At 32.9% G+C, this 19,313-nt stretch overlaps 1 protein-coding gene across 1 annotated transcript in view; it reads left to right on the forward strand.

Annotated features, from left to right (window-relative positions):
* The first annotated feature begins 280 nt into the window (after nt 1–280).
* LOC124363181 (small subunit processome component 20 homolog) overlaps nt 281–19,313 on the forward strand; it is a 35,100-nt gene continuing 16,067 nt past the window's right edge. Inside the window, exons 1-9 of the mRNA XM_046818366.1 lie at nt 281–459; nt 6,813–7,096; nt 8,180–8,513; nt 9,559–9,674; nt 10,447–10,549; nt 12,552–12,827; nt 15,764–15,996; nt 17,697–18,153; nt 18,861–19,245. Coding sequence (XP_046674322.1) covers nt 415–459; nt 6,813–7,096; nt 8,180–8,513; nt 9,559–9,674; nt 10,447–10,549; nt 12,552–12,827; nt 15,764–15,996; nt 17,697–18,153; nt 18,861–19,245 — 2,233 coding nt within the window. The 5' untranslated portion in view covers nt 281–414. The remainder of the gene's footprint in view (nt 460–6,812; nt 7,097–8,179; nt 8,514–9,558; nt 9,675–10,446; nt 10,550–12,551; nt 12,828–15,763; nt 15,997–17,696; nt 18,154–18,860; nt 19,246–19,313) is intronic.

Genomic DNA, 19,313 nt, shown 5'->3' on the forward strand with positions numbered 1-19,313 from the left:
CGGCTTGTGGATAACATACATTTACGATGCCCAATTATATTTAAAATGATTCTTTCGATTTTATTTATGTTATAATCAGGTATTATGAATTTATGTATGTTATAAAAGAAAACATAAAGTTGTCAGAGAATAAGTTTGGAAAATTTGTAGTTTGGGAATTTGTACAGAACAAATTGGAAACACTGCACATAGGCAGAGCTTGCGAGACAAAGGCCAGCCAACAGGCAAAAAGAAGAAGAAAGAAAAAAAAGACTGTGAGTGCTGGTGCAGTTCAGTTCAGTGACCACATGGTGATTGTATACAAAGTATAGGTTATGTGTTAGCTGGTTGTTAGACAAGTTGATTACATTAGAAGTTTATACATGTTTTATATTTTTGTTACTATTTATTGTGTTGCCTTGTAAATACTAAGAGATGAAGAATAAGCCACTTCGTCATAAAGAATCAAATACCTTCAAGGTAAGAATTTTAACGTATCCTATCGTAACTAGGCCTTTTTTAATAACTTAATAAAATAAGACTTTGATTTTTAGAACTGTAAGTTATAGAATTTTCGGTATCAATTTACAAAATCGTGACCATGGAAAGGTATGTTAATTTTTTTTTCCTGAAAACTACAATTTTTCCTGAAAACAATAGTGAAGAAAAAATTCGTCGGCAACGAAAATCAAAGGAGTTACGATTTTTTGAAATCCTCTGAAAACTCTGTTTTTGACAGTACCTCTGGCAATTTTACTGAAATGATGACGTTAATCCTGTCAACGATGCCTGCCCGCTGCGCAGTGCTGCGCACTGCTTGCTCTTTTAGAAAAAAAATTAACTCGAGCTTGCAAAAGTCGAATCCCAGATCACGTGATGCCCCTGATCCTTAACCCTCCAAGTGTTGTTCGACAAAATTTTGTCGGTTATTTTCCATCCTTAATGCAATAATGGCCGAAAGGCATCAATATAATACAATGATATACTTTCCCCCCAGTTTATATGCACCTGTGATAATAATACTTGGCTATAAATGCCCAACCCATGAAAAAAAGTCCATTTTTCATGGTCACGGTATTGTAAATAAATACCGAATTTTCTAGTGATTTTTTATCAGAATAGTTATTTAAAGAAAAGAAGGTTTTTTACAAAAATGGCTGTTTTTGTTTTTTTTTCTGAATAGGTTAGAACAAGTTACAACTTTTGCCAGATCACGTTGAACAATCTAGGACGTTATCTGAGATCGGGAAATTACCAATCAGAAATGCCCCTGGCCATCAGTGCGCACTTTAGTGGTGCACACATTTGGCAAAAACGAAAAACATCTCTTGAGATAGTACCCAAATTCAAGCTTAGATCATGTAGTGCTTGTAAAGGTTATCTTTAACTTAAGTACTACTAGTATAGATACAGATCAGGGGTACGGTCCAATAAGCGGACCCGGTTTTTTATATCGAAGAATATAATCATCGATACCTAATATTCGCATATCGAATCATAGACTATCAATCGATATAAAAGTAGTAACAATCATATGTTTTAAATTAAAATGTGAATTTAATTATGTAACAATTATAATAAATGAACATCAAAATCAGGGAAACTCATAACTTTAACTAAATGAAACAGAACGAGAACAATTAAACAGCAAAACCATAAATAATAAAGAAATGATAACAAACATTGGGAATAGAAAATAAATTAGAACAAAAAAAAATAACTTTAACTAAATGAAACAGAACGAGAACAATCAAACAGCAAAACCATAAATAATAAAGAAATGATAACAAACATTGGGAATAGAAAATAAATTAGAACAAAAAAAAATAATTAGAATAGGAAACTGAAATTTGTCGAACTATCTACATGTCTTCGCCTGGGTAGCAATTTTTTACAGCTTTTAAGAAATGGTTGAATGAGTCCTCTTCAGAAAACCGTACCTCTCTTCTATATAAATATTCACAGAGGTGATCTGCAAGAAGGTCGGCTGCTATACCAGTTCTTAAACTACGTTTTACGGCTCTCCACGAACTTTCAATTGTCTGAGTGTTGGCACCAGTTGCTGGGTTTAAAAAGTTTTCACTATGGTTCACAGTAAAATGAACAAAACCACAATCACTTAGTCCAAAATATGCTTTCCACATATCTGTAACTATGGTTGTTCCAGGTTGCACGTGTTTTAGTACGAGAGGAATGAGAGTTTTTGCATCTCGTTTGTTTTCAGGACAAATCTCTATCCTATATCTACCCCCACGTTTCTGTCCTTCCGGTATAGTTTCTATTAAACCTAGAATCCAGGTTCCTTCTACCAACCTCCCTTTGTTATTTTTGCGTTTACCAATTTTACATTCGTCAATTTCCACCACCACTCCAGGACCTCCAAGCTTTTCTTCCCTATTAAACTTATCATCTATCCAAACAAAACACACTTCCCTGCAAAACGACAGCCAGTCAGATATCGTACTTCTAGATGGAGTGTGTAAATCAGAACTACACTCAAGAATTAAAAAATCGTAATTTGTCTGATTTCTGGAAAAAAAGTACATTAAAGTCACAATATTGCGCAGTCCGAACTTTGACCCTTCAAAAAAAGTATTCTTCAGTGCGTTTTTACTAAAGTTGTGTCCACCATTACCTTCTTTCTTGCATCTGAATACGACCATGTTTGCTCCTCTGACAGTTACATTCGTTACCTTTCCACAAATATCACATACTGGATTATTAGGTACTAACCCAACATTCTGAAGCCATAAAAAACATGTTTTATCGTCTTTCAAAGCGATTTCGTGAAGCTGCCTAAGATTGACAGCCATTTTTAATACACAATGTTACTTATGTGAAATTTAAAATATTACCTTAATTGTATTATTTGAAAGTGTTTACAGCTGTTCATATAGATTATTTAAGTTAATTGTTAAAAATAATTAATCAGTATCGATTGATTATATCGATGGTTATGATTAAGTAATATCGTTTGCCAATTTCGATATAAAAAACCGGGTCCGCTTATTGGACCGTACCCCAGATCAGAAATGCCTTAGACCATTAGTGAATAGGTGCCTGCACTTCTGGCGAAAAAGAAAAACATCTTTTGAGATAGTACCCAAATTCAAGCTTAGATCATGTAGTGCTTGTAAAGGTTATCTTTAACTTAAGTACTACTAGTATAGATAGGCTACAGATCAGAAATGCCCTAGACCATTAGTGAATAGGTGCCTGCACTTCTGGCGAATAAGAAAAACATCTTTTGAGATAGTACCCAAATTCAAGTTCAGATCACGTGACCACTTGCAAAGATTATTTTTAACTTTTTATATTTATAATACGTACGTATGTATACCCTAATAACAAATAGTACATAATGACTTGAGTAATACCCAAGAGTTTTGTTGTTTAGTGGAAATTGAAATCGAACAGTTTATAATTTTATTAGTTTATCAGTCTAAATGTTACATTGTAGTGACTTAGTTAAACCGTTGTATACTAACATGTTACCGCAGTAACAGGTTACTGGAATGTAGTACCTCAACACATTTTGTAATAGGTTATTGACAAATAACAGTATTTCCCGTCTCTGGTGGCCATACACGATACACACAATTTAATTTTGTCTGAATTAATTTAGAACAATAATGTCAAACTGAATAAAGTTATAGACTTGTAAGATTGTATTATAGTTCAGGCACACAGTCAGTCAGTTGACAGGCAGTGTGATGCTCTGGTAATTTTTTACTTTGTCTTGTTAACCTATGTTAACATTGTTTCACTAGCCCTTTGCAGATAGTAGTAACTAGCCTACTCAGAATGATGAGCTGGTTTTTCACCCTCGTGTAGTAAATTTGTAAAATGGTAGCTACAAAAATATATGACACATGATAAATTATGACGTGTTGGCCTATTTTATTTTTTGTTTTAGGCTATATAAATAACAGCTCAACAAAATCTTAAGTAAAAAATAGGTTACTTACCGTAGTTTTTCAAAAGTGTTACCTTGTAACAAAATGTAAAATCTATGATTTATTTAACACTTTTACCGTATTACCGGTCTGTGAGACCGGAGGGGAATTTTATGTTTCTGAAATTGGCACTACTGGTGTTCGGTTGCCCCCTCCACGCTCAGTAGCTGTTAACCAGTCTCTCCTGAGCCGTTTTTGATTGATTTTAGTTTGTCTAGGGCGTTTGACCTTGAATCAGTCCAGTTATTTTGTGAGCGCTACAGTCTACTGTACCGGACGATACGGTTACTGTAACTATTTTACCGGTCTGTCATACCGGGTGATACGGTTAAAGTGTGAATAGTTATTACGTGTTTGTATATATTAGTTTTTATGTTTTATTATAACTTGTTATAATCATGAGTCACTCAGAAATTTTAAGAGTGAACGATGAAAGATTTAACGGGCGACTTTTACAACTCCTACTTAACGTTGAAGGGGATGATAGTTACGATGAACCTGTTGACGATTCGGATGAAGATCCAAACTATGTAGTGTCTGATAACGAACTAAATCAAAGTGAAAGTGATGATAGTTTTGCTGTTGATGAACCCCAACTGGAAGAAGAAGATGACATCCACTATAGTGTCGAAAATTAATTGGTTCAGGAATCTGAAGATGACTTTTTTTGGGGGAAAGATGGTAGCGTATGGTGCAGAAAGGAGCCGCCCAAGCAGCGCAGAACACGTCAACATAACATTTTGAGGGGACCATTACCCGGGCCTACTGCAAGAGCAAGAGCCTTAGGTAACAATCCACTCATTACAAGATTTGAATTCATAAAACGTCTGACCTTAAAACTTATAAAGCCTCACATGACAAGACGCCTAGAAATTCAAAATTGGCCAAGAGACATTAGACGCGTCATCACGGAGTACGTTGGAGAAACAGAAGCTGCAAATCCTAATGAATGTGTTCCTAGTGACAAAATGGAAAAACGGAAGACATGTTCCAAGTGCCCAGCTGCTAAGGAAAGAAAAACCAATTACAAATGTATCAAATGCTGACAACCCATCTGGTTGGAGTGCAGCAGAAAGTTGTGCATTTCATGTGTTCAGAATATATAAAATCTGTGGATACTTTTTTTGTATGTACTTATGCCTTTTTAAGTTTTAATTGCTCTGGTAAAAATGTATGTGTATTTCCGATACTTGTAAATACAGCTTTATACTATACCAGTATTCAAGAATATTATTTTCCATCCTAAATTCCCCAAATTATTAAATTTTATAATTTTTTGCAATTATAAAAATTAAAAAAATATTAATTGTAGTTTTGTTATCAACAGGGAAGAATTATAAATATATTTTGTGTTTAAATCTGAACTAAAAAACAAGAATAGCCCAAAAACAGCCAAAAACCTTCCTCAGGTCTGTGAGACCGGATGATACTGTAAGTGATTGTAATTTAATGATACGGTAAAAGTGTTAAAGCATTTTATTAAAATGTTTTCAACTTAAAGTACTTGTAGTTTTTATAGACTATCACTTGAGCCGACAATATACTTCAAATTTATTTAACAGGGACAACTTTATAATGGACAAACAAAATTTATTTATTACATTAGTTATACACACTTATTTACAACACAAAACTGTTTTTTAATTGATACTATTTAATCATGTTTAGCCTAGCTAGCCTAATACAAATAGTTACTTTAGTACTAGTCAGTTTTGGGACCGCATAGTCTATAAATCTTCATAAGCTCACAACAAACCATAATACACATACAGACTTTGGGAAATTATTTTTTTATAAATGGTGGAATACACTGTTACAAATAAGTTCTATATTATGTAAGGTACTTTGGGATTATACCGACCACACCAGTATGAAGAACACAAAAATAGAAATTTATAGAAACAAACATGATAGAACGAAAAAACAACTCTTCAATTACAAAATTACAAACTTACAAGCATTTCCAGGTATTGTGATCGGTATTGTTGTCGCTGTTATCTTATCTTTCTCGAGAATCCTGATTACGGCAGGCCGCGCGGCATCACGTGATTTGCACGGTACATCATTGCCTTTCCATTACAATTCAATTTATATTTCTGATTAGCCCCTCTAGAATTTGATATTTTACTGATAGGTACTATCTCGAGGGATGTTTTTCTTTCGTCGACATCAGCGCGGGGCAGCACCGAAGGTGCTGTCGAAGCCCGCGCTGATGGCCGGAGGCACTCGCATTTTGGGTGGCGGAATGTGATCAAGAATAAAAACAAGTTTTGAGTGTTTTTTTAATAAAAAGTTTAGTTTGGTAAATGTTTGTTTTTGTTGAATTTTTGTGTTTGGAGAAATGTAGAGGTAAAACACGGAAGTACAACAAAGCGATGCACCAGCTGAACGGGCGGCGAGACTCTGCAATCACGTTATCTACTAGACGCTCGACTTTGACCTCTGTCTGAGGATGGGGAGGTGTTTGCGATAAGACAATTCCTGTTTTATATTGACGAAATATTGTTCTACGCTAATCTAGTAATCAGTAGAAACGAAATGTGAAATAACGATTCATGTCTGGGTGTGGTCGGTATAATCCCAAAGTACCTTATGTAATCATTAACTCACAATAACAGCAGAATATTTATCAATAGCTTTATCAATTCACCAAGTGTCCACAGTGCCACACCTTATGATACCTTATATATTACTTAATAGTTGTTAACATTTTTATTGGTAATGATATTAACGTATTTTTTTTAGAACTAGATGATTGTCAATGCTGCCTATTGGAACATGTTTTGTATCTCAACTTTAAACAGTGACTCTTGTTCAGTATAAGTTAACTGTTTAAATGAATGTCTATTCCCTTTATTAAGGTTAGTTTTCTTTTAGTTCCAGCCATTTTCCGAGCGTATCTCAAATGTCGACATTGACGTGTTCCACCGTGTTGGCCACTTGAATGAAAATGAAGAAGAGGACAGCTTGACCTTTTTCTATAAGACTTTACAAAAATACAATGATCTAAATCTGTCAAAGAGCTATGAACGTTTGAAAAAGAACATAGGCTATGATGTCCAAACGTTGCCTCAGCTGTTAGTACAGAAAAGAAGACTTGTTGATGTTTTGTCTCAGTGTCTTGGAGAAGTGGATTCATTGTCATTGCAACCATGTCTGGAGTAAGTTAAACTTGATACTAACCTTCTACATAGGCCTAATAAATTGTATATTTGCCAAAAACCAAATGTTAATATTACTTATATCTTCATGTGCAATATTCTTTGTGTAAATTATGATTATTTAGATTAAATTCTGGAGGAACTACCCCAAAGTTATGTACAAATGCCTGAACAAACTATAGTTTTAAATTATTATTGATAGTTGCAATCCATAACAGTTGTGAGTAGACTGTATATCTATAAGGTAAAAAAGTGATATTTTAAACTACTAAATCTGTATAGAAAGTAACAGACTTTTCTTATTAAAATTAAAAATTTTTTAACCAAATGTTATAGTGATTTGAAATCTATGCTCTCAATGGCTAATTTCTACACAGTTGCCATTCAAATTAAGACATATCATATTGCGGTAAAAGTTTTCAAATATCATACTGCTTATGATTTCAACCACTGGTTTACACTGGAATGTAGTTTGGAATTATTATTAAACTTGTCAATCATATTTTCATACAACAAATTTCTTGAAGTGTTGGGAGAAATCTTTTGTTATTTTGAAATAACTATTTTCATGAATGTTCTTGATTTTCATCACAAATTCATCACATATGGCTAATTTTACAATTGAGATCTTTGTTTTAAACATTGATTTAGCCATTTTTAAACCAATAAAACATTGCTTCACTTAGCTTTTACTCGTTATTCTTTTCTCTATGACTAAGGATTAAAATTATCAAACATCACACACAAAGTTAGTAGTAATCTCAATTGCTTTTATCCAACAAAAAAACTAATCACAGACTGCACCTTAAAATTGGCAAGACTTTCCATTACAGAGCACATTTTAACTCATTACAGGGATAATTTAGCAAGGACAATTTGCACACTACCGGGAACAGGATGTGTACTGAATGTAGGAATGTTTAACACCAAGATAGTGGCTCTAGCCCCGTCAACTGCCACGATAGACCAAAACATCTGTTACTTCTGAACATACCTTTTATATATATATATATATATATGTAAATTTGAAATGGGTACTTGGTATGTATTTGTGTGATTAATGCAGTCCTATTGTTCTTACAGGTTGGTAGTCGCTTTAGCCCAAGACTTACGACAAGAATTTTACCCTTTCTACCCAGAACTGCTGGCTAAAATCTTGAATTTATTACACACAAAAGACGCTGACCAGTTAGAATGGGCTTTCACTTGTCTTGCCTACTTGTTCAAGTATTTGTGGAGATTCCTAGTCAGGGACCTGGGTGATGTGTTTGAACAGTTGCTACCTCTTCTGAGCTCCTCCAGACCTCAATACGTGAACAACTTTGCTGCTGAGAGTTTTGCTTTCGTAGCGAGAAAAGTCAAGGACAAAAGAAATTTCTTGAAGCTGATTCTAAAAAATTTAAAGAGAACAAAAGATGTAAGTACAAAATATGAATTGGCGAGTTGTATTTGCATAAACATTTGTCTATTCCACATAAAATCAGCACTAAGATTTTTTTAAACTTGACCACCTCAGAATTTGATGATGTTTGGTATGAAGGTCAATTGAAGTCCAGTATTTTTATGTGGTCTGGTATAAAGTCATATAGATTAAGATAAATGCCTATTTTGCCTCAAATGTTTGAAACGGTTTAGGTGAATTTCAAGATGCTTCACATGATTTACAAACCGTTTGAAATATTTGGGGCAAAATTGGCAATAATAATAATTTATATGACTTCATACCGGACCACATAAAACTACCAGACTTCAATTGACCTTCATACCAAATTTCATCAAATTCTGGGGTGGTCTTGTTTATACCCTGTGTTGATTTGATATGGAATGATCCTAGCTACGTGAAGCTATGATCTAATGTGTACTAACAAAAGTATTAGAATAGTTAAATAATTTATAAGTTAGAAAAAAATAATTTCAATGTACACTTTAACAAAACTGCTGAGAGAGTCATTTTGAATGTTTCTAGTCTGATTTGTATTTACTCCACTGGAAGTGCATAGTTTATTATAGTGTGATTATATTCTAACCATCAACCAAGCACATAAAACCTTTGGATAGTAAAAATTTAAGCTCTGATGCAGCAGCATCCCATTTACAGGCACACTGTCTTGATGCAGAGGATTGTTCAGAGCATTTCTAATGTATTAAAGCATTGTTTGGTTACTTGTTAATGTAGAAGAGTGATGAAGTTTGATTAATTTCTGGAACTTCATTAAATTAGCATAGAAGTCCTTTTTAATTAATTTCATTGGTTTAACATCAAGATTGTATCATATTGTCTTCTTCCAATATATTAGTTTACCTATTGCGTTACAAGCTCTATTCTTATATTCTGTAATGTTACTGTATACATTTTGAAACAGTTTGAATCTGTAAACTGTTATAGAGTCATTTAAATGATTGGTTTTTATTGTGAGTTTTTTAAAGCTTTCGGTTAGTATTAACAACTACTGCTTCTCCAGGGTGTGTCTGGTTGTGGAAAGCTCTTATCTGAAGTGGTATGTGGCGTTCAAGGTCAATTCCACACTTGTGCTGAGACGTGGTTGCAGTTCCTCTTTGAATCATTATCAGATCAAGGGTAAGAAATTGTTGGTTTATTCTCGAGTGCCTAGTTAATTTAGTTGATTCATTATTTTAACACATACACTGAAAAATCTTTATTTTTTTGTTCTGATAACTAATTTATTAATTTATTTTCAGTTAAAATATTGACAAAAGTAATGTAGTATAGTTGACAGATTTGTGGAACCCTTCTTTCCCCTGATGTGAGTTTATCAATTAATGAGATGCGTGTCACCCATCAACAGTGCTTAATACATATTAATGCGTAAAACTGGTAGCCCATATGCATCGCCATGAGTCTTTTAGTTAGAAACCCAGTGCTTATATCTTATGCAGCAGCACGTATTTACAATTTATGTTCGAAGTCTGTTTACACAAATTACATTTCTTCTCTTCTATGCTTTGAAGATTTCACTAAGATCACACACAAAAAGGTAATTTATTAACTATGGGTATCAGCAGGAAACAAAGATCATTAAACTAACATGTTATTCGATTACACACCACACATGACAACATTCACATTCCATGTGAGTCACAATACCAATTTGTTAACACACACTGTTAAAAAATATTTAAACTCATTAGTAGTGTTAAAAAAATTCAAGCATATATTGCAACAATGGAAAGTCTCAGATCGTGATAAATGATACTTTTTAAGAATCTGTTAATCTTAGATTTTTAGAATATGGCCTAGTCACCGGTTGTTATGAGATTTGTAGTCTAGAGCTTTCCTTTCAACTTTGATTTTCATACTGTATCTTGACAACTGTTTCTTTTCTTGGTAGATTACCAAATGGTCTGCTCCTGGAAGTGTTGGTTCATACAGTCACATCAATTGCAAGCACTATATCAGCAAAACACAGCAAATTATTCTGGGATATCCTTCAAGTAAGTACAATGGAGTCTAGCTACAAGAAAATATCAGTAATACATTTAAATCACTAATTTATTCAGGATTAAAATTGGGGATTTAAGTTAAAGTTGGTAGATTCTTATAAAAGTAGACACATTTTTGTATTTAAACAAGATTGGAGAACTATAGCCATATTACTTGTGTGTTCCAAAGGTTAAAATACTTTGAAATGTATTTAGTGAATTTCTACCTTGTATTCTAAAATGTTATGGCTTGTTTTGTACATCAACATTTCAGTGATTGATCATACATGAAATTCCAAAAAAAATGCCTTACATTTGATCTCATATTTTACCAATGACAGACATAAACATATCAATAAAAACACTCTTCAGATGTTGTCATCTACACACATCTCATCAGACGCACAACCTGCTTTATGACGGACCATCATGTTCAGGTGGGGGGTACACATCATTAACTGAAAAACTTTTCATGTATCTGACGAGGTAAAAACTGAAATATTAAATAGATTAAAGATAAATGCCATTATTATATGTTTCAACAAAAACTTTATAGTCAGGCCTGTTGGCTGGCCTTTGTCTCGCAAGCTCTGCCTATGTGCAGTGTTCCCAATTTGTTCTGTACAAATTCCCAAACTACAAATTTTCCAAAACTTATTCTCTGACAACTTTATTTTTTCTTTTATAACATACATAAAATCATAATACCTGATTATAACATAAATAAAATCGAAAGAATCATTTTAAATATAATTGGGCATCGTAAATGTATGTTATCCACAAGCCGGCCTTACGAATTAATTATCGATGATCAATTAATTATGCACTTTATGACATACCAAAAATAGCTTTACGTAAATTAATGTTATTGTTAAGCAATTTATATTGTATTACAATATAATTCTTTCATACAAATTATTTATTTCTTAGGGAGGAAGGATATAGACAATAGACAACTTTATTAACCGTTTAACAAGTAGCATACATGTAATAGGTTTAGTCAGTAGAGGCTAAAAGAACAATCATGGCTAAAACTAAAAACCAAAGTAAAGTAAAGTCGCCTGTAAAGTCGGTTTTACGGGCGAAGATTTTACGTGACAACGTCTTTTTCTCGGTAGAATATTTATTGATATGAATATTATTAAATTGCACAATAGGAACAAGGAATTGAATGAAAATAAGAATTGCACAAATTTTAACTATAGAAATATATTTTGTTTACTAAAACATTGTACATAATTTGAAATTAATTAAAATTTGTTATTGTAAATGGTAAAGTTGAATAAAACATTTACTAAAATTGGAATTTGAAATTCTTGCTAAACACAGTTAAATTCTAACTTCGCGCGTGGTGATTGGTCGGTTTAGTTCGTTTGTTTGGTCGCACTGTTATGACAGGTTAGAGGTTATAATTTGTTATTTTAAATGTTTGACTAGCAATACGCGCTGTTTCTTCTCAATCGACTGAATTACGATTGATTGCAGAGTGATTTAAACTAATAATTTACTTAACACTATCAACATTTGTCAATAGTATGACATAACCTATAAACTCAGTTTCTCAACTTTTGTGTCAATCTAACAATTAATCAATCAATCATAGTTTACGATAATGAAATATCAGTGTACAATTATTTACCTTTATTGTTGTAGTTGTTGTAAATGACGAATCTAAGCACTCCACATTTTCACGAATAAACATAGTTATCTGCTTTATCCCGTGCGGCGGACCCACAGTTATCTGCTTTATCCCGTGCGGCGGACCCACTGGACGGGCATCGTAACATTACCGGGCGTTACACTTTTTCATGAGTGACTCCGAGCCGCAACCTAATTTAAGACGTTGTCACGTCAAAAACTGTCATAGGTTCAGGTTAAACGATTATTCCCAGTACAAGATCAGTATAATGTTATGAAGAAGAGGACAAAACACTAATTTACCAGTTAGTTTAAGGAAAACTATTTGAAATTTTTATGGTAATTAAATTACACTACTATTCATCATTTGTTCAAGGAGCTGTTGACCAAACAAGCTGCAGTGTGGAAAGACAAGAAAACTGAGTGTAACTCGAACAGCATTGCTCACATTCTCCAGCTGATATTGACTGTGTTAAACCACAAGCAGTGTTCTTTGTTGGTCAACCCGGTCGAGTTTGTCAAGACTCTTGTCAACCTGACAGGAAACTGGCCCTCTGAAGTAACCATGTTGTTAGTTGATATTTCTAGTGCGATCCTGCTCTCCCCAAGAGTCAGGTTGCCTCAAGATCTGACGATAGTTTTGACAAAAAAGGCAAGTTAGCACATTTTAAAACTTGTATATTTATAAATATTTAAAAACTGTTACAGTATTTAATACCAAAATAATAATGGTACCTTTAGATTTAGACACCAGTATGCAATTAAAAATAAGGTGCAATTTATTTATTTTGTTGTGTTATGGATTATTTTTAATCTACAATTCCTATCTGCTCATATGCATACATTAGATTAGAGAAATATCTGTAGTAAAGTTGACCATTAAATCTTTTTCTATACAACAAATTGTTTTAAACATACTTATTATTTAAGAACTAGTTTCAGGTAAATGTAATGGGTTTTATGCGTTTTTATTAACTAGTTAATATCTCCTAACTTTAGTAGCTGAATACCTAATTTTTTAGAGTTAGTGGTGTATCAACTAAAAAAATATTTACCTAACTGGACTAATTTTATTTGTTATGTTTTAAATCGTTGAAAATAAATTTGTAATGTTTTATGTTGGGTTGATTAAAGAACTGACATAACAAAAATAATTTTCATAAACATGATAGCATAAGATAGAAAATGTTTAGACTAGGGTTAAAACATTATCAAGATCAGCCATTTATTATTGATTTTATACAACCTTGAAATGAAAATTTAGATTTATGACATTAATGTTTATTTATCAAAACAGTAAAACATAATAATTTTCATGTTGTTTTCCTAACTGATCATGATAATAAATAAACAAAAATGTTGTGTTTCTTAGTGATTCAATATTTATGAATTTTAAGTTTTTTTATGCAGTTTTAATTAATTTTTTTTTAATACTGCATTTTGATTTAAACCAAACCATTTCCTAATTTCTATCCCATGTTAGGACATAGTACAACAATTATAGGTCAACCGCTATTAAAGAAACCTGCGCAGAAGCAAATTTCTGAGCAGTACCGTGCAGGAGGGGCCCCCCTCCGGCGGGGAGTTGGGGTGGGGAGTGGGACCAGCACCTTCTTGTATCTGTTTATCAGCTGTGTGGATTGTATCTCGTTCTTACAGTTTTGTTTACACTGCAGCTACTTTACCTGTTCTATAACTATATATTTTTGTGTGTAGGCATATACAAGTGTCGAAGTCTAAGCGTAAAATATTAAACGGATTAATGTAGCCATATATGTATCCAGGAAGCATTGTTGTTTTGAGGTTAGCCGTGCGGTGGCAGTGGCCATTAGAGATGTGTCGTTCAATTCGAACAGGTCAGTTAAGTGAACGAGTGATCCGGATCAGAGTGTTTCAAAAGACCCGTTCACTTTGAAAGTTTTGTTCAATTTTGCCTGACAACTGAATAAATTTGATACTTTTTTCCAAATCAAGTAAAATTTAAATGAAATTAAAATGGTTTATTTTCCCAAAAATAGTACAATAAAACACATATACGAGTACATATACACGTAGCGCAACAAACGTATGCATATACATACAATGTCTGAAACCATGTATCAGAGTGTAACAATATGGAACTTATACGTAGTTTGTTATTTCTTATTATATAAACCTTGTAGTAATTCTATTTAATTCAATTAAAATTTGAAAAAAAGAAGAGTAGTATTAACTGGGAAGAGCCTACATGGGCCTAGGGCCTGTGTTAGGCTCTGGTCGTGAATATTGGAACTCAAAACAAAACATGCAAAAACATTTATATTACTGCTGGTAATAATTTATTGCCAATTAGCATTTAAAAGGCTATCATGTGGTAACACATGGTCGATATAGGTGCGATGTGCAGGGTCGATCTGAGAGGAGTCGTTCTGTGCAGTAGTGTGCGTAATATTATTTTAATGAATCGTTAAAACTTATAGTCAGCTTGTGTATTATGAAAAGTGGTGGGAACTTAATCGGTTAGATGTATAAAATGTGTTATTTATAAAAATAAATTATTTTCAAACGAGCAATGTGTCTGTTTGATGTTTAGTAATTTATTGAAACATTTGTAGTGAAATAACCTTATAATAAATCAAAGGCATATCAATCAACCATGTCCATTGTTCATAAGTATTAACATTTAAAATATTTAGTAATATATATAGTAACATACAATTATTTTTTTTAATCAGTTGTAATAATATATATTTAGGCTACATTTACTAGATTCCTGAAACAATATATTTATTGTTATATATCTATCCATTTACTGTAAGATATGTTGTTTCTTCCTATATTTGAACACCTTTTTGCAAGCGGGTCCTTTCGTTCACTTGGTCATTCCGTATAGTCATTCATTTTGTTGAACACGATGACCGGTAAAACACGCTCTAGCGGGAAGGCTTAGAAACTCTGTACTGACCGGTTCAACTGAACGGGTCACAGCAGTGAACGATACCGACTGAGCCGGATTAGTCAGCTGATCAAATAGAGGGGCGGCAGACGGGTATTTACCCCACCCTGCGTGAACTCAAATCAACCAAGGTTTTTTTGTTAGCGGTTTACCTATAATCATGTAAAGTATCAGTGCAATAACACAGGTTGACAAAAAAGTTTGTTTCAAGTAACATGAGGATATTAGGCTATTTATTATGTTTTCTTGGCTATAAAGTTCAAAAATTCCATTGAAAATAGCCTATGACTATAGTTATTTTGTTATAGAAGAATTTGTGTCTGGAGTACGAGTAAATTTTGTATTTCTTTCAATGATTTATTTAGGATAAAAACACACGTACTGATGAATAAATTAGTAAGGATATAACATTTGTTTATGTATTTCATCAATATAAAAAACAAAGAATAAGATTAAAACTAGATTTTGTCCCATTAACAAGTTTGTTGCAAAAAATCCCAATATAGAGTTCCCTGTATGCTGAAAATTTTTAATATATTTTTGCTTACTTTTGGATGAAAGATGATAGAAATATATGAAAATTACTCATAAATCACAAAAGTTATCACTCTCTACCATGTTGGGAATGCGGTAACAAATATTTTGGGTTGCAGATATTATCATCAGGAGACTGGAATGCAGTAAAGCACTTTGTTAGTCGTACATTGCCATACTCTGGGTTTGAGATGCACATCTTGCCAAGCTTTCTTCAACAGTGTGAAGATGAAGACTTTAAGGATGTGCTCCTTCAGTTGACTAAAGTGATTGTTTTCAAAGTACCTCCTGCCAAATCTTTCAGTGAGCTCAAAAATAAAGCTATCTATCCCCTTCACTCTTCTCTCCAGTGGTAAGCTGTAAAGGAATTTATTCAGTACAATATAGAACATTGTCATATCACAACGTAACATCTTTGGAGAAATTCAAAGAGCCTTTTTTGGCAAAAAAGACAGAATAATATCTGTATTTTCTATCCAATCTTAAAGTCATACTTTTGTTACGTTATAGATTTTAACTCAAGCCTGTATTTATATTGTTTAAAATATCTGTGTAAAAGAACATCTAAGCAAATTTGAGACTCACGGTACTCACCATGACCATGAAACTAGATGTGAAGTGAATCTAATCACACCTAATATTAGACTAAATTCAGGTACTTTAAAAGGTATCCCCATAAAAAAATTCAAACATTGTCCGACTGGTTAAAAAGAAAGGGGTTTCATTCAGTTGGGATGTGAATTCATGTGGGAATGCTTAGGATATTTTTATATAATAGGGATATTTTTTACATATTTCACAAACATGTTGCTGATTACCATGCTTTGAGTTTGTTTTAAAATGGTTTTAATACTGTGGGATTTTAATACATTTATTCATCTCGGTATATGTGGAACTTGAAACAAATACAAGTGGACCAATGTAGCTGAAATATTGTTACGGCTTTGCTAGGAGGAATTAGTTAAACTGGTCATGGATAATAATGACTTTCAAAAGCCTCCAGGAAGAATTTGATATAAGTGGAAATCTGTTATATCCAGGATTTAGTTAAATTTTTCAAAAGAGCTTGAATCCAATGATTTACTCACAAGTTCTATAGAGTTCCTTTTATAACATTATGGAGGTGCTTTCGAATGTAGACACCCATTGAGAATATATTTTTGCCATATCTACTGCATTGAAATAAATTTTAAATATATTAAAGTGTGCTATGAAGACTACTTCGTGGTTATCAACAGAACTACTAAACAACCCTATGAGGACTCATGTTAGGCATTTTTTAAATTTGTCAGTAATCTTAATTAAAGTTTAATAGGAAACATTTGTGTGGCTTAAAAACCATTAATTAAAGAATAATAAAGTCTTATAGTTTTTGAATACAGCTATTTCAGTTCTTAGAAAAGAAGCACAAGGAAATATTTGTTATATCAATAAATTGTTTATTAAAGTTTTAAATTAGGCTAAGCAAATAACATTATGTTCTTTTCTATCATCTCTACAATATTTTGCTCTCACTTTCTTCATAGCTACAGATTTCATAATAAAAGTAAACCTCATCAGTGCTAATAAATATAACAGGAATATAATAAATAAGGACAAGTATGAAGTAAAACACACATTAATATAGGGTCATAGAGACAAGTTCATATCATGAGAGCCACAACCAGTGATTCTCAACCACAGCTTCTAGTAGGCTATAACTTCCATTACCAAATATTATTCATTCTAATATTCAATAGATAATTTTTGTTTACGTTGAATGCAACAAATATGCCTTCTGGCACCAGATACAAAACCAGTAATAAGCCACAGGTTTTATAAATTATTTCACTGAAGATTTTCCTGGTACTGTTATTGTCATAAAAAAATTTAAAAGCAGAAAACAATTAATCAAATGCTATCATTATCCCAGGTTCAGTGTTCAAATATAATAGTTATAGGCTATTTCTAATTTGTTATACCAGTGGCTTTTTTATGCCAGTTGGTACAAGTCCTCTGGACATATCTACTTCCTTTTCTTGTTTCTTCTCATGAATCATGATTTATTTTTAGGAAAGAAAACATCATTGAACAACTACTACAATTGTTGGACAGAAAAACTATAGAAGAAATCGAGAGAAACAAAGAGGACATTATTCAAGCGTTAATAATCCTTCCAAATTTGGTTTTGAAAAACTCCAAGAATGCTCTACAGATAGAGATGTTGACATCTCAATTAGTAAATGTGGTAATCCAGCAATGCTCTGACGACAAGGGATCATTGCCCTCAATGTTGCTTCTACTGTCCCAAGCTATGAGTGCAATTTTTCTTGTTTGTGATAAAAGCGAATATGAAAACATAGAATTTGAGAACATAGTCAGTGCTCTTCTTCCTTTGATGAGAACCCACGTGTTGGCTCTTCAGACATTGGAAATTTTGGTAAACATTGCCACAACAGAGGTGTTAAAAGATATTTCTGCAACATTGATGGATGAACTTGTTGATAATCTTGCTTCTCCATTTCGTCAGGTAACGTCTAGTCTAAACATGACTTTAATATATGGTATTTATGTAGTAGGAAGACTAGTAGGAACTTCTTTCATTTTTGAAATCTTATCTCTTATCATCGAGTTCTAAAACCTTAAATATGTTAATTCAATCTGTTGTATGCTTGAAAAATGTATTTGATTTCAGAGGACAAATTTAAGTTCAGATAATGAGAGATGATGAGGGCTTGTATTTAACAGAGCTCAGCTATGTGATCAGTTGATAAAACATTTGTCTTGCAATTTGTAAAGACAAATTTTATTTTCAATGCAGTATTTTTATTTATTGAAATATTGTTTCTTCTGTTTATTTGCTGTCTGTCAGTGTCATGATTATGTTACTGTCTGAATTAAGACATTTGACTTATTACTATAGTAATATCTTGTCTAACTTTAGATTAAAGAAACATTGTATTGTATTATGTTATTACAAGAACAAATATGTATTAGTTTAGCACCTTTTCTCTACCCAACTAGACTAATCTTAGCGGTTATTCATAGGAGAAACAGAACTGGTCTGAGTATCGATCCTTGTGGTAGTCATCATTGTAAAGTGACACCACTTAAAATGTAAGTTACGTTTAGTGCACTTCACAATAAACTAATTCTAATCCAATTAGTTTAAATCCAACAAATTTATTCATATATGTAGATGTACAGTTTTGGCTGATATAAAAATGCTTTTTACAGATAAGATTACTGAGTGCTAGCATCCTGCAAAGTTTACAAACAGATGCTGGTGAAGATCTATACAATATGCTATCAATAATTGTGTCAGCTGAGGGTATCGGAGCGACTGTTCATGAGTACAGGGACAAGCTGCGACAGCTGCAAATGCTAGAGTGTCCCGACAATCCTGAGCGCCAAAGTCACTTCAAGGTCGCTCTTAACTATCTGTTGGGTAACCTCTATGTCAACTTCAAGCTGCTATGGGAACCTGTATCCAAGCTGGTGGTGACATATGCCAAACACATGCCAGCTGCCCAGTTCTGGCCGGTGTTTGTTTCCCGTCTCAACCTCGTTGTGCAGCAGATACAACTGGGAGTGTCCACTGGAGATAGCCACAATTATATCTGTAAGTTAGATTTTACAGTAAAAAAATATTTTAATATTGTTAGTTCTCCTTTAAAGATTTTATACACA

Source organism: Homalodisca vitripennis, chromosome 1, assembly GCF_021130785.1.
Source record: "Homalodisca vitripennis isolate AUS2020 chromosome 1, UT_GWSS_2.1, whole genome shotgun sequence".
Lineage (NCBI taxonomy): Eukaryota > Metazoa > Arthropoda > Insecta > Hemiptera > Cicadellidae > Homalodisca > Homalodisca vitripennis.